We start from the raw sequence: 16,128 nt of genomic DNA on the forward strand, positions 1-16,128 counted from the left end.
AAGGGGTACAGTGAGAGAGCAGGTGGCGTTCTGGACTAGGAGAGGGGTACAGTGAGAGTGCAGGTAGCGTTCTGGACTGGGAGAGGGGTACAGTGAGAGAGCAGGTAGTGTTCTGGACTGGGAGAGGGGAGAGGGGTACAGTGAGAGAGCAGGTAGCGTTCTGGACTGGGAGAGGGGTACAGTGAGAAAGCAGGTAGCGTTCTGGACTGGAAGAGGGGTACAGTGAGAGAGCAGGTAGCGTTCTGGACTGGGAGAGGGGTACAGTGAGAGTGCAGGTAGCGTTCTGGACTGGGAGAGGGGTACAGTGAGAGTGCAGGTAGCGTTCTGGACTGGGAGAGGGGTACAGTGAGAAAGCAGGTAGCGTTCTGGACTGGGAGAGGGGTACAGTGAGAGAGCAGGTAGCGTTCTGGACTGGGAGAGGGGTACAGTGAGAGAGCAGGTAGCGTTCTGGACTGGGAGAGGGGTACAGTGAGAGTGCAGGTAGCGTTCTGGACTGGGAGAGGGGTACAGTGAGAGAGCAGGTAGCGTTCTGGACTGGGAGAGGGGTACAGTGAGAAAGCAGGTAGCGTTCTGGACTGGGAGAGGGGTACAGTGAGAGAGCAGGTAGCGTTCTGGACTGGGAGAGGGGTACAGTGAGAAAGCAGGTAGCGTTCTGGACTGGGAGAGGGGTACAGTGAGAGTGCAGGTAGCGTTCTGGACTGGGAGAGGGGAGAGGGGTACAGTGAGAGAGCAGGTAGCATTCTGGACTGGGAGAGGGGTACAGTGAGAAAGCAGGTAGCGTTCTGGACTGGGAGAGGGGTACAGTGAGAGAGCAGGTAGCGTTCTGGACTGGGAGAGGGGTACAGTGAGAGAGCAGGTAGCGTTCTGGACTGGGAGAGGGGTACAGTGAGAGAGCAGGTAGCGTTCTGGACTGGGAGAGGGGTACAGTGAGAAAGCAGGTAGCGTTCTGGACTGGGAGAGGGGTACAGTGAGAGAGCAGGTAGCGTTCTGGACTGGGAGAGGGGTACAGGGAGAGAGCAGGTAGCGTTCTGGACTGGGAGAGGGGTACAGTGAGAGAGCAGGTAGCGTTCTGGACTGGGAGAGGGGTACAGTGAGAGTGCAGGTAGCATTCTGGACTGGGAGAGGGGTACAGTGAGAGTGCAGGTAGCGTTCTGGACTGGGAGAGGGGTACAGTGAGAGAGCAGGTAGCGTTCTGGACTGGGAGAGGGGTACAGTGAGAAAGCAGGTAGCGTTCTGGACTGGGAGAGGGGTACAGTGAGAAAGCAGGTAGCGTTCTGGACTGGGAGAGGGGTACAGTGAGAGTGCAGGTAGCGTTCTGGACTGGGAGAGGGGTACAGTGAGAAAGCAGGTAGCGTTCTGGACTGGGAGAGGGGTACAGTGAGAGTGCAGGTAGCGTTCTGGACTGGGAGAGGGGTACAGTGAGAAAGCAGGTAGCGTTCTGGACTGGGAGAGGGGTACAGTGAGAGAGCAGGTAGCGTTCTGGACTGGGAGAGGGGTACAGTGAGAAAGCAGGTAGCGTTCTGGACTGGGAGAGGGGTACAGTGAGAGTGCAGGTAGCGTTCTGGACTGGGAGAGGGGTACAGTGAGAGAGCAGGTAGCGTTCTGGACTGGGAGAGGGGTACAGTGAGAGAGCAGGTAGCGTTCTGGACTGGGAGAGGGGTACAGTGAGAGAGCAGGTAGCGTTCTGGACTGGGAGAGGGGTACAGTGAGAGAGCAGGTAGCGTTCTGGACTGGGAGAGGGGTACAGTGAGAAAGCAGGTAGCGTTCTGGACTGGGAGAGGGGTACAGTGAGAAAGCAGGTAGCGTTCTGGACTGGGAGAGGGGTACAGTGAGAGAGCAGGTAGCGTTCTGGACTGGGAGAGGGGTACAGTGAGAGAGCAGGTAGCGTTCTGGACTGGGAGAGGGGTACAGTGAGAGAGCAGGTAGCGTTCTGGACTGGGAGAGGGGTACAGTGAGAAAGCAGGTAGCGTTCTGGACTGGGAGAGGGGTACAGTGAGAAAGCAGGTAGCGTTCTGGACTGGGAGAGGGGTACAGTGAGAAAGCAGGTAGCGTTCTGGACTGGGAGAGGGGTACAGTGAGAGAGCAGGTAGCGTTCTGGACTGGAAGAGGGGTACAGTGAGAGAGCAGGTAGCGTTCTGGACTGGGAGAGGGGTACAGAGAGAGAGCAGGTAGCGTTCTGGACTGGGAGAGGGGTACAGTGAGAGAGCAGGTAGCGTTCTGGACTGGGAGAGGGGTACAGTGAGAAAGCAGGTAGCGTTCTGGACTGGGAGAGGGGTACAGTGAGAGAGCAGGTAGCGTTCTGGACTGGGAGAGGGGTACAGTGAGAGAGCAGGTAGCGTTCTGGACTGGGAGAGGGGTACAGGGAGAGAGCAGGTAGCGTTCTAGACTGGGAGAGGGGTACAGTGAGAGAGCAGGTAGCGTTCTGGACTGGGAGAGGGGTACAGGGAGAGAGCAGGTAGCGTTCTGGACTGGGAGAGGGGTACAGTGAGAGAGCAGGTAGCGTTCTGGACTGGAAGAGGGGTACAGTGAGAGAGCAGGTAGCGTTCTGGACTGGGAGAGGGGTACAGGGAGAGAGCAGGTAGCGTTCTGGACTGGGAGAGGGGTACAGTGAGAGAGCAGGTAGCGTTCTGGACTGGGAGAGGGGTACAGTGAGAAAGCAGGTAGCGTTCTGGACTGGGAGAGGGGTACAGGGAGAGAGCAGGTAGCGTTCTGGACTGGGAGAGGGGTACAGGGAGAGAGCAGGTAGCGTTCTGGACTGGGAGAGGGGTACAGTGAGAGAGCAGGTAGCGTTCTGGACTGGGAGAGGGGTACAGTGAGAGAGCAGGTAGCGTTCTGGACTGGGAGAGGGGTACAGTGAGAAAGCAGGTAGCGTTCTGGACTGGGAGAGGGGTACAGTGAGAGAGCAGGTAGCGTTCTGGACTGGGAGAGGGGTACAGGGAGAGAGCAGGTAGCGTTCTGGACTGGGAGAGGGGTACAGGGAGAGAGCAGGTAGCGTTCTGGACTGGGAGAGGGGTACAGTGAGAGAGCAGGTAGCGTTCTGGACTGGGAGAGGGGTACAGGGAGAGAGCAGGTAGCGTTCTGGACTGGGAGAGGGGTACAGTGAGAGAGCAGGTAGCGTTCTGGACTGGGAGAGGGGTACAGGGAGAGAGCAGGTAGCGTTCTGGACTGGGAGAGGGGTACAGTGAGAAAGCAGGTAGCGTTCTGGACTGGGAGAGGGGTACAGTGAGAAAGCAGGTAGCGTTCTGGACTGGGAGAGGGGTACAGTGAGAGAGCAGGTAGCGTTCTGGACTGGAAGAGGGGTACAGTGAGAGAGCAGGTAGCGTTCTGGACTGGGAGAGGGGTACAGAGAGAGAGCAGGTAGCGTTCTGGACTGGGAGAGGGGTACAGTGAGAGAGCAGGTAGCGTTCTGGACTGGGAGAGGGGTACAGTGAGAAAGCAGGTAGCGTTCTGGACTGGGAGAGGGGTACAGTGAGAGAGCAGGTAGCGTTCTGGACTGGGAGAGGGGTACAGTGAGAGAGCAGGTAGCGTTCTGGACTGGGAGAGGGGTACAGGGAGAGAGCAGGTAGCGTTCTAGACTGGGAGAGGGGTACAGTGAGAGAGCAGGTAGCGTTCTGGACTGGGAGAGGGGTACAGGGAGAGAGCAGGTAGCGTTCTGGACTGGGAGAGGGGTACAGTGAGAGAGCAGGTAGCGTTCTGGACTGGAAGAGGGGTACAGTGAGAGAGCAGGTAGCGTTCTGGACTGGGAGAGGGGTACAGGGAGAGAGCAGGTAGCGTTCTGGACTGGGAGAGGGGTACAGTGAGAGAGCAGGTAGCGTTCTGGACTGGGAGAGGGGTACAGTGAGAAAGCAGGTAGCGTTCTGGACTGGGAGAGGGGTACAGGGAGAGAGCAGGTAGCGTTCTGGACTGGGAGAGGGGTACAGGGAGAGAGCAGGTAGCGTTCTGGACTGGGAGAGGGGTACAGTGAGAGAGCAGGTAGCGTTCTGGACTGGGAGAGGGGTACAGTGAGAGAGCAGGTAGCGTTCTGGACTGGGAGAGGGGTACAGTGAGAAAGCAGGTAGCGTTCTGGACTGGGAGAGGGGTACAGTGAGAGAGCAGGTAGCGTTCTGGACTGGGAGAGGGGTACAGGGAGAGAGCAGGTAGCGTTCTGGACTGGGAGAGGGGTACAGGGAGAGAGCAGGTAGCGTTCTGGACTGGGAGAGGGGTACAGTGAGAGAGCAGGTAGCGTTCTGGACTGGGAGAGGGGTACAGGGAGAGAGCAGGTAGCGTTCTGGACTGGGAGAGGGGTACAGTGAGAGAGCAGGTAGCGTTCTGGACTGGGAGAGGGGTACAGGGAGAGAGCAGGTAGCGTTCTGGACTGGGAGAGGGGTACAGTGAGAAAGCAGGTAGCGTTCTGGACTGGGAGAGGGGTACAGGGAGAGAGCAGGTAGCGTTCTGGACTGGGAGAGGGGTACAGGGAGAGAGCAGGTAGCGTTCTGGACTGGGAGAGGGGTACAGGGAGAGAGCAGGTAGCAGTCCAGGTGGTTGTGGGGCTGCGTGCTGCTCCCCTGTTATTGGCCATTCGGCCCCTCATGCCTGCTTCTGTTATCGATAAGATTGTGACTGCCATCCAGCCCACTGTCATGTTCCCACTTTTGGCCCTGATCGTTCATTATCTCATAGGCAAATGTTTACCCAATCTGCCGAACATAAACTGTGTCTAAGCACTGATATCCCCTGGGGCACAGCGTCCCGGGGTAAAGTGTTTTGGACATTCACAGTGAAGTTATGTTTCATGGCACTGCTGGGCTTTAGGATCGACTCCAAGTAGAGGGTCAGGTTCTGTTGGACTGTTCAATACAGGCAGCGCACACACACAAATATTTATTTCAACGCAATGTTTTTCTTTCAGAACCTTAGAGGGAACAATTTACAAAACAGAATGGTTAATATTCACAAACTTCGATATTCTATTTACAAGAGTAATTCAACCCTGGTGGGCTTCACATCAAAGGTTGCCCTGTCTTGGCTGGCAGTCATAGGTCAGTCTATCTTCATGTGGGGAGCCATTGGGGTTCAAGTGGGAAATGAGTGAGAGAATGAGCATGAGGAAGAAAAAGTGAGAATGTGAGATAGAGCAGAAGAGAAAGAGAGAAAGTCTGAGCGAGAGAGAGAGCATGAGACAAAGAATGAGAGAGGGGGATAAAAAGAACAAAGAGAGAGATTGAGAAAGAAATGTAGAGAGGGCAAGACAAAGGGAAAGATGAAAAGGGGGTGAGAGCACAGGATAGAGAGTGAGAGGGCAAGTCAGAGAAAAGAGGGAATGAAACAGAGAACGTGGGAGTGGACGTGAGAAAGAGAGTGAGAGAAAACACAGGAGGCCGGCACATCCTAAAGGACAAGAACACAGCGACTGGCACAGCATCATCCCATTGTCCCTGGCCAATTCCAGCATCACGCGGGATAATCGTTGATAATCACAGAGCGTGGCGGCTTTTAAAATCACAGCTCACCTCACAACAGGAGTCTGCAGCACACTGTCCTGTATCACTGCTGTTGACTCGGTCATCTGCAATGGGCTTGAAATCATTGCCTTTGGGAGATCACTGCTTTAAAAGCCGAGGATTTGAACGGTCAACTGCTCGGGTTTGGGCACGGTCAGCTGCTCGGGTTCGGGGATATTTGACTGTGTGGACCTTCCTATCGATACTTCAGCCCCCGCACCACACAATGGTGACACCAACGGCGAATGGCAGAGTGTGGGTCAGATCTGAAAGCGACCACACAGGTGTCCCAGTTGCTCAATGTTCTTGTGGAGGATGCTGTGCGGGACATTCAGGTATTTGCATATGTCACCGTCCCGCGTGAAGTCCCGGTAGAACTGGCCTTGCTCAGGGTCAAAGGTGAACTTCTGGGGGAGTGGGCCATTATCCTTCATGTAATCCCAGACGCTGAGCAGCAGGAGGTGCACCTCGAAGGGGGTGAGGAGGTGGAAGATCTCGTGCATGTTGCTGAGCACGGGGGGCAGGAGCTGACCCTCACCCATGCAGGAGACCAGGCAGCAGGAAGCCTGTAGCTGCCAGGGTGAGCTAGTGGTCAGGGAGTCCCGGGACGCTTCCCAGTGGGCCATGAGGGTGGCCAGGAGGCCCCGAAGCAGCACTGAGCAGTAGCAGAGGGCAGGCCTCCCCACAGCGACCAGCTGGAGCAGGGGGAAGAAGAGCGGGTTTCTTTCAAAGTGGTTGCGGATTTGCAGGTCCCGTTCCACTGTGCTGCGACTGTGGTCATCGCCAGGCCAGGCCAGCTCGCTGTTGGTGACATCCGGGCACAGCTCCTCCACCAGGGCCACAGCCACGGCCTTCGCTGCCTCTGGGTTAATGGGGGGCACGGCCGGGCCGGCTTCAGACTGCGCCAGGGGCCTCCTCCACTGCGTGCTGCACCTCACCACCAGGCTCAGCAGCTGGTACAGGTTGTCGGACTCTTCCAGAGACCCTGGGAAGGGGGAGCAAGGGGAGGCCGAGGAGGCAGGAGGTTTTAGGCCACGCCCAATGATGCCAGCGTGGAAGACGGCCCAGACGCTGCCCCTGAAGTTCACGGCGGTGCCAAACCTGCGGTTAACGTCCAGCAGGGAGTCACCGGGGCCTGGGGAGGTGTGATCCGGAGGCCTGGGGGTTTCCTGGGGAGTCCCACCGAACAGGCCGGGCTCCTGGGCAGCGGAGCATACCAGTTGCTGCAGGACGGCCCGCAGGGCACCGGGGGAGACAGAGCTGAGACGTACCAGCAGGCGGGCACTGTCCTGGGCTGGACCAGGCCGGCCCTGCCTCAGGGCCCTCAGGAAATGACCGACCCCAGCCCGGGACAGGCCCGAGAGCAGGGCGGGGCCCACGGCACGGGGGAGGGGCACAGCCGAGAGCAGGGCGGCCGCGGAGTCTGACAGCCGGGTCTCGGGGCGCCGCAGGAGCTGTCCCAGGTCCCGCACGTGCACAGACAGGGCCTCTGCCAGACCACAGCTGATGGCAGACGGAGACGGGAAAGCAGACCCTTCCTCCTCTCTGAGCTCACCCTCCTCCTCAGCCTCCCTGACCTCCCCATCCCGCTGCAGCAGCAATGCCAGGTTGGTGAGGAGTTGGGCAGACTGGGCCTCGGGCAGGCTGGAAGAGTGGAGCCTGTGCACGCAGCGCCTCACGGTGGCCTGCAGCAGGCCTGGCATCGATGCCGAGAGCTGGTCATGCAACTGGACAGCTAAGGCCAGCTCCTCAGGGCTCCGTGCCAACACCAGCAGGTGGCCCAGGGCCTCGGTGGTACAGCTCTGCCCACTGTAGACGCACAGCAAGGCCAGGAGCTGGTGCTGCCAGAGGTGCCGCTTGCGCTCCAGCCTCAGGGTCTCCAGGCACAGGTCCCGGACCCGGGACTTCAGCTCGTCGAAGAAGGGGACTGTGCGAGGGGGCTGTGGCTCACCGAGGCTGCCCAGGGGCCTGTTGTAGACCAGCTTCTGGAGGTTGAGGAGAAGCAGCTGGATAATACGGTGACAGGCATCGCGCACTCCATCCCTGACCGCCAGGCCTGGTGTGGTGATGACCGAGGCTGGCATGGCCGTGTTGACCAGGAACTGGAGGATGCGGTAAGCCCCAGGCCCAGCTTGGCAGATGAGGTGCACCACCAGGCCCACCAGGTTGTCGGCATCGTCGCGGCCGAGCCCGGCAAACTGCTGGTGAAGTTGCTCCAGCACCGTGGGGGTCAGAGACTCCACCAGCTCGCTGGAGACAGTGCTGAGCAGCACCGGACTCATGGCAGCCAGCTGCAGCAGGAAGGGCACTGTGGCGTTGTGCTGAGGCTCCCGGCTAGGCCTCAGGCTCTCGTGGAACATCAGCAGCAGCTCCTGCCGGATGCTGTCCGAGTGCCGGGTGGCCAAGTGGCCCAGGATGCCCACCACCGATGCCATCTTGGGCACCCTCTTGTCCGCCAGGGATGGGAAGAGGGGGTCCACCACCGAGGAGGCCCCGTGCATGCAGAAATCCTTCAGGCCACAGGACAGGACGCGGCTGATGATGGTGTTGGGGAAGGAGGAGCCGATGTGAGCCACCACCCAGTCGAAGTGCGGCGAGTGCTGCACTGAGGTGTCCAGGAGGGAATCTACACAGGCATCTGGGCAGCTACTGATCATGGACGAGAGGCACTGCACATAGATCTCCATCAGTACCCGCGTGGCCTTGCACGACATCCAGAGCTGCAGCAGCTCGTTCAGGCTGCTGGTGTGGGGGACCTGGTGGCGGCTCGAGTATTTGCTGCTGAGCTGACCCATCAGCTCGATGGACCAGGCCGAGACCAGGGGAGCCCAGGCCTTTGGGTTGGAGTGCACAAACTCCGAGAGCACGCCCTGGATCTCCTGGGTGACGTCGTCGAGGCCGGGCTGTGCCAGGCTCGGAGGTCCCGCTGTCCCCTCGCGGTTCAGCTCCAGGATGTAGCCACTGACGTACTCGTCGAAGACCCCCCGCAGGTGCTCAAGGACGGCAGCCCGGGCCGGGGGCAGGTTCCGAAGCAGCAAGATCCCACAGCGGGCATGTTCCTTCACTGACAGCTTGTGACCATGTACTGGGTCAATGCCGCTGATGAACGCCTTCATTTCCTGCAGCAGCTCCTGCGAACTGGAAGGATGATAGCAATGGGAATGGGAAATCAGCCACAGGGAATGCCACAGCAGGCTACTTACCCATCACACCCTGCCTGCCCTCCTACAGATCGCTCTGATTTGTACCCCCCCACTCCCCGCATCTTGCAACCCCACAGCTCTCCACAACATCCGCCTTCTCAGGTCTTCTTCCCCGCTTCCACAAGCTCCTGTCGAATCCACTCCCACGGCCCTTTCCCAGATGACAGTCGCTCACTGCCTCAAAACAAACAAACATTCTACAAATCTCTCTCCGCCCTCCATCGGACACTTCAGCATAATCAGGGAGCGCCGCACTGTCGCAGGGTCAGTGCCGAGGGAGCGGGCACTGTCGGAGGGTCAGTGCCGAGGGAGCGGGCACTGTCGCAGGGTCAGTGCCGAGGGAGCGGGCACTGTCGCAGGGTCAGTGCCGAGGGAGCGGGCACTGTCGCAGGGTCAGTGCCGAGGGAGCGGGCACTGTCGCAGGGTCAGTGCCGAGGGAGCGGGCACTGTCGCAGGGTCAGTGCCGAGGGAGCGGGCACTGTCGCAGGGTCAGTGCCGAGGGAGCGGGCACTGTCGCAGGGTCAGTGCCGAGGGAGCGGGCACTGTCGCAGGGTCAGTGCCGAGGGAGCGGGCACTGTCGGAGGGTCAGTGCCGAGGGAGCGGGCACTGTCGGAGGGTCAGTGCTGAGGGAGCGGGCACTGTCGCAGGGTCAGTGCCGAAGGAGCGGGCACTGTCGGTGGGTCAGTGATCGGGGGGGGGGGATGGGATGGGGTGCCCCCTGACAATAGGAACCGTCAATGTCAACAAAACGGTCACGGTGCAGTTCCCGTCTCCCACCGGAGGTGGCGCCACTGCAGCCCAGTGGAACAGAGCGCATGCACAGTCCCGGGTCCGGCCGCCGCGCATGCGTGTACACTTGCCTGATGGCCGCCCGCAGGCTGCAGCTTCCCTCTATCGCCGTCGTCGCCGCCATGAGTACACTGGTTCCGTGGGAACCCGGGGCCCGCACCGTGGGCTAGCACCGCTGCAAGGAGACGGCTCTAGTGGCCTCTAACTCCCGGGTACTCAGCCTCTTCTCACTGTGCGACTGGCTCGGTCGATCGACCGGAGAGCGGCCGCAACCCGCTCCCCCCGAACCCACTTCCGGGGGCTGCGGCGTGTTCCGGTCTCTAAAGCTTCCGGCTGGAGTACCCTTCTCCTTTGAACCTGGTTCCGGAAATTACGATTCCGTCCCCCACCACCAAACAAATCCGCTGGGGAATGAGTTGCTTGTTTGGGCATGAATTGTCGGGAGAAAATAAATGCAACTTTTATGGATTTTAAATTAATGGGTTTCTTACAAGGTCCGCCGTACGCTGAACCAAATCCAATGTTCCCTCGGGAATTTCCCCACTACCTCAGATTGCATTTATGTAGCGCCTTCCCACCATCAGGCCCTGACACCAACCTGCCCAAAGAAATGTCATGGTGGAGTGGTAACGAGAGATTACATTTCAACAGCGTCCCACAGAAATGTCCCAGGAATTAACAGTCAACATTGGTCTTTTTTTTGAACAGAAGCAGAAGTTGCTGGAAAAGCTCAGCAGGTGTGGTGGCATCTGTGAAGGGAAGAAAACGGAGATAACGTTTTGGGTCCGGGTGACCCTTCCTCAGGAGTAGGCCAGTTCTGAGGAAGGGCCACCGGATCCAAAACGTTATCTCTGTTTTTGTTCCTGATTTAGTTTCCCCAGTTCTTTGGGTTTTGTTTTGTTTTTCATTGGTTTAGCTTTAGAATTAGAATTAGAATATTCTTTGTTGTCAGCGCACTCAAGTAAGACATACAGGAATTCAGGGCAAAGTTTTACAATGTCACCTCTTAGGGTACAAATCATGGGTAGAAAAAGAAGAATAAAAAGAAAAGTAATTGCATTACTTCACTGTTTAAAGAATAAATTAGAAATACAACGCGTTGTTGTCACATGTTCTCAAATGAGCACAGTAAGAAGTTTACAGTCGCTGTACTAGAATATCATCTTAAGGTACCTAGGCACAGATACTTAGGAAATTGTAAAATTAGTAAAGTTAAGAAATTAATACGTTTTTCCCTGAAAGGCTTTGCTTCTGCCTGGAACTAGCTGTCAGTAACGCGTCACACATGCACATGGGCGATCGGAGTGAGATCACTTTGGAGTAACTGAGAGACACTCACCGGAACAGATAATATCAGGGGACGGGGGGGTGTCAAAGGCTGAGAGTAGTGGGACTTAGATCTCAGGGTGTTGAACAATCACCTTAAAAGCTACAACTCACCCCCTAGTATTCAGAGTAAATTCCGAAAGAAGGAGAATACTGCTGAAAATCACCCTGCTCAGTAACACCGTCAGTGCACCTTCGGTGAAGTGTCAGTGCTCTGTCCCGCTTGTTATTTATATGCCTCGGTTTGCTGGGGTGTTCAGCATCACTTCCAGTTCTGTTTCTCCGTGGTTTATATATCGGCTCCAGCTCAATGTGTTTGTTGATGGAGTTCCCGTTGGAATGCCAGGCTTCCAGGAATTCCCAGCGTGTCTCTGTTTGGTTCGTGCTATTACGGATGTGTTGTCCCAGTCAAATTAGTGTCTTTCTTCGTCCATGTGTATTGAGACCAGTGAGAATTGGTCGTGTCTGTTGGTGGCTAGATGGTGTTCGTGTTTCCTTATTGTCCGTTTTCTATCAGTTTGTCCTGTGTAATATTTGTCACAGTCATTGCACGGTATTTTGTATATTACATTCGTTTTATTGCTTGTGGGTATGGGATCCTTTACTTTCAGCAATAGCTGTTGTGGGCCGGTTGTTGGTTTATGGGTTACCCTGATACCCAGGGGTCTGAGTAGAATTGAGGTCATCTCTGACATGTCCTTCAAGTATAGTGGAGTGATTAGTGAGTCTGGTTGTGTTTGTGGTCTGTCTTGGGGGTAATAGCGGATCATGCTTTTTGGGTATCCACTTCTTTTGAAGGCTGTATAGGTGCTCCTGTTTTGCTTTGTGTAGTTCCAGATTGCAGCAATGTATTTAAATAGTGTCCTCATGCAGCTCCATTTGTGGGTGTTGGGGTGGTTGCTAGTGTAATTGAGTATTTGGTCTCTATGTACGGTCTTTTTATATACACTAGTCTCGCGTTCCCTGTTGTTTTTGCGTTCTACCATTATATCCAGAAAGGTAGTTGGTTTGTTGTTCTGTTCTTCCTTCTTGAATTTTATTCTGGTGAGGATGTTGTTTGCGTTGGTGGCTTTCTTCTAGTTTTGCACGTTTTAATAGTCATGAAGATGTCATCAACATGTCAGACCTAAAGTTTGGGTTGTGCTGTCCATTCTAACTTTTGAATTACTGCTTCTGCAATCAGTCCTGATATTGGGAATCCCGTTGGTATTCTGCTGATTTGTTTGTATAAGCTGTTGTTGAAGGTGAAGTGGGTTGTGAGGCACAGGTCTCGAGTTATACTCCTACGGCGACCCGGAATTGTGCAAAGCAGAACAGGAGCATTTATATGGAGTTTTTTAAAAAGAAGTGGATACCCAAAAAGCATGATCCGCTATTACCCCCAAGACAGACCACAAACACAACCAGACTCACTAATCACTCCACTATACTTGAAGGACATGTCAGAGATGACCTCAATTCTACTCAGACCCCTGGGTATCAGGGTAACCCATAAACCAACAACCGGCCCACAACAGCTATTGCTGAAAGTAAAGGATCCCATACCCACAAGCAATAAAACGAATGTAATATACAAAATACCGTGCAATGACTGTGACAAATATTACACAGGACAAACTGATAGAAAACGGACAATAAGGAAACACGAACACCATCTAGCCACCAACAGACACGACCAATTCTCACTGGTCTCAATACACATGGACGAAGAAAGACACTAATTTGACTGGGACAACACATCCGTAATAGCACGAACCAAACAGAGACACGCTGGGAATTCCTGGAAGCCTGGCATTCCAACGGGAACTCCATCAACAAACACATTGAGCTGGAGCCGATATATAAACCACGGAGAAACAGAACTGGAAGTGATGCTGAACACCCCAGCAAACCGAGGCATATAAATAACAAGCGGGACAGAGCGCTGACACTTCACCGAAGGTGCACTGACGGTGTTACTGAGCAGGGTTTCGAAACTTCTACAACCAAACCCACTGGGCTCGGGGAGCAAGTCTCCAACACATCCACAACCCGAGCTACAAATCTTCCCAAAACTTCAATCATATTATGATGTTGTTCCCAGTGGCACCTTCACAATGAAGCCATTAACAAACCCAACTCATTGCATACCAGCAGGGCTGATGTGGCCTGCTTCTGATCAGCTTCAGAAAGTGCAGTCACGTTCTGCTCAGCTCCCATTACTGCTTCCCTTCTGTTCTATCCTACCATCATGTTACTGTCTGGAGCAAGTTCTCCCCTCTCAGACGTGACTTCTTGTCTTAACATTTTTCATTTCTACACAAACTGAACACAAACCATGTTTCCTAAAACTGGGTTCGTCCCTCTCTATTGTCCTAATACCATCATCGACTTACAGAGCCATCTTCCCACTGATGCTGTAAATCAGGAACAATAGAGTTGATAGCCAGAGACTATTTCCCAGGGCAGAAATGGCTAACACGAGGGGTCATAGTTTTAAGCTGGTTGGAGGAAAGTATAGAGGGGATGTCAGAGGCAGGTGCTTTACACAGAGAGTTGTGAGAGCATGGAATGCGTTGCCAGCAGCAGTTGTGGAAGCAAGGTCATTGGGGACATTTAAGAGACTGCTGGACATGCATATGGTCACAGAAATTTGAGGGTGCATACATGAGGATCAATGGTCGGCACAACATTGTGGGCTGAAGGGCCTGTTCTGTGCTGTACTGTTCTATGTTCTATGTTCTAAAAACAGATCTGAGGAAGGGTCACCGGACCCGAAAACGTTATCTCTGACTTTTCTCTCCACGCATGCAGCCAGACCTGCTGAGCTTTTCCAGCAATTTCTGTTTTTGCTCCCACCCCACTTAACCTTCTCCTAGCTCCCTCTTCTTCCCAAATGTCCTGTTCCCTTCAGGATGTGCCAGGTATCAGACTGCACTGTTCACTAGTCAATCCCAACCACAGGGACCCTCTGAGATAAGAAAGTGTAGAGCTGGATGAACACAACAGGACAAGCAGCATCTCAGGAGCACAAAAGCTGACGTTTCAGGCCTAGACCCTTCATCAGAGAGGGGGGAGGGGAAGGGGGTTCTGAAATAAATAGGGAGAGAGGGGGAGGCGGATAGAAGATGGATAGAGGAGAAGATAGTTGGAGAGGAGACAGACAGGTCAAAGAGGCGGGGATGGAGCCAGTAAAGGTGAGTATAGGTGGGGAGTTAGGGAGGGGTTAGGTTGATCCAGGGAGGACGGACAGGTCAAGGGGGTGGGATGAGGCTAGTAGGTAGGAGTTGGGGGTTGGGCTTGAGGTGGGAGGAGGGCATAGGTGGGAGGAAGAACAGGTTAGGGAGGCAGAGACAGACTGGGCTGGTTTTGGGATGAAGTGGGGCAAGGAACGAGCTGGGCTGGTTTTGGTATGCTGTGGGGGGAGGGGACGAGCTGGGCTGGTTTTGGGATGCGGTGGGGGAAGGGGAGATTTTGAAGCTGGTGAAGTCTACATTGATACCATTGGGCTGCAGGGTTCCCAAGCGGAATATGAGTTGCTGTTCCTGCAACCTTCGGGTGGCATCATTGTGGCAGTGCAGGAGGCCCATGATGGACATGTCATCAAGAGAATGGGAGGGTGAGTTGAAATGGTTTGCGACTGGGAGGTGCAGTTGTTTATTGCGAACCGAGCGGAGGTGTTCTGCAAAGCGGTCTCCAAGCCTCCGCTTGGTTTCCCCAATGTAGAGGAAGCCACACCGGGTATAGTGGATGCAGTATACCACATTGGCAGATGTGCAGGTGAACCTCTGCTTAATGTGGAAAGTCATCTTGGGGCCTGGGATGGGGGTGAGGGAGGAGGTGTGGGGGCAAGTGTAGCATTTCCTGCGGTTGCAGGGGAAGGTGCCGGGTGTGGTGGGGTTGGAGGGCAGTGTGGAGCAAACAAGGGAGTCACGGAGAGAGTGGTCTCTCCGGAAAGCAGACAAGGGTGGGGATGGAAAAATGTCTTGGGTGGTGGGGTCGGATTGTAAATGGTGGAAGTGTTGGAGGATGATGCGTTGTATCCGGAGGTTGGTAGGGTGGTGTGTGAGAACGAGGGGGATCCTCTTGGGGCGGTTGTGGCGGGGGCGGGGTGTGAGGGATGTGTTGCGGGAAATGTGGGAGACACAGACGACGGTGTTCTCGACCACTGGCGGGGGGTGGGGGGGAGTTGCGATCCTTGAAAAACGAGGACAACCCCTCCCCCTACTGCATCCCAAAACCAGCCCAGCTCGTCCCTGCCTCCCTAACCTGTCCTTCCTCCCACCTATCCCCTCCTCCCACCTCAAGCCCCACCCCCATCTCCTACCTACTAACCTCATCCCGCCCCCTTGACCTGTCTATCTTCCCTGGACTGACCGATCTCCTTCCTACCTCCCCACCTACACTCACCTTTACTGGCTCCATCCCCGCCTCTTGGACCTGTCTGTCTCCTCTCCACCTATCTTCTCCTCCTCTATTCATCTTCGATCCACCTTCCCCTCTCTCCCTATTTATTTCAGAACCCCCTTTCCCTCCCCCAGTTCTGAAGAAGGGTCTAGGCCAGAAACATCAGCCTTCCTGCCCCTCTGATGCTGCTTGTCCTGCTGAGTTCATCCAGCTCCACGCCTTGTATATTTCTTGCTGTTTTTGTTTCTGATTTGCAACATCTGCAGTTGTTTGGGTTATTTGCTCAGCTCCATTACGGGCTGGTTGAAGGTAATTGTGTTCTCACAACCTTCACAAACAGGCCCTGCGACGCTGACGACTAATCAGTGAACAATAATCCAGGGGTTTGTGCTCTCTGCTCGACACCACTGCTGGAGCTAAACTCTCTCACACCTTTGTGAAGTTCAATCCTCTCTGACTAGATATGAAGGCAGCGATTCAGTAAGCAGAGAAACGAGAGCGAGACAAACTGGGGAAGACAGACAGAGTGGGGGAGGTAGAAAGTGGAAAAATAGATACAGAGCAGAAGCAGAGAGAGACAGAGTGAGGGCAGGAGAAGGCTGTGATAGGTGAATCTGCCGTGACAAGGCGGATGGTTCAGGTGGACAGGTCAGTGAAGATGGGAGAGCCTGGAGGTGGAACTGACCAGGTCTGGCTGCAGCCGGCTGCTGAAGGCACTGATGTTGGTTCAGGGATAACTATTGGCCCTAGCAGCCTGGGGAATAATCATCCGACTCTCCTTCCAATGGTGTTCATGGCATTTTATTCCACTTCCACACAAACCTTCAGAGGGGAAATGGTGTCTCGGTTTAATGCCTCATCTGAAAGACAGCACCTTTCATAGAGTGCCCGCTCCCTCAGCACTGACCCTCCGACAGTGCCCGCTCCCTCAGCACTGACCCTCC

The 16,128-nt window shown here is 55.2% G+C and overlaps 1 protein-coding gene across 1 annotated transcript; it reads right to left on the minus strand.

The window, feature by feature from the left end:
• Positions 1-4,845: 4,845 nt before the first annotated feature.
• ints5 (integrator complex subunit 5) lies at positions 4,846-9,791 on the minus strand. The gene is made up of 2 exons (XM_059641620.1): positions 9,544-9,791; positions 4,846-8,618 (listed from the first exon to the last, which is right to left on the minus strand). The coding sequence occupies exons 1-2, from the start codon at positions 9,594-9,596 to the stop codon at positions 5,741-5,743; spliced, it is 2,931 nt and encodes a 976-aa protein (XP_059497603.1). The 5' UTR covers positions 9,597-9,791; the 3' UTR covers positions 4,846-5,740.
• Positions 9,792-16,128: the final 6,337 nt, after the last annotated feature.

This window comes from Stegostoma tigrinum, chromosome 42, assembly GCF_030684315.1.
Source record: "Stegostoma tigrinum isolate sSteTig4 chromosome 42, sSteTig4.hap1, whole genome shotgun sequence".
NCBI classification, from domain to species: Eukaryota; Metazoa; Chordata; class Chondrichthyes; order Orectolobiformes; family Stegostomatidae; genus Stegostoma; species Stegostoma tigrinum.

Bases quoted from the DNA above. Each gene is read 5' to 3' on its own strand.
- ints5 (XM_059641620.1), bottom strand. From the start codon at position 9,596: ATGGCGGCGACGACGGCGATAGAGGGAAGCTGCAGCCTGCGGGCGGCC. The intron at 8,619-9,543 runs GCAAGTGTACAC...TCATCCTTCCAG, and splicing joins AGCCTGCGGGCGGCCATCAG to TTCGCAGGAGCTGCTGCAGG.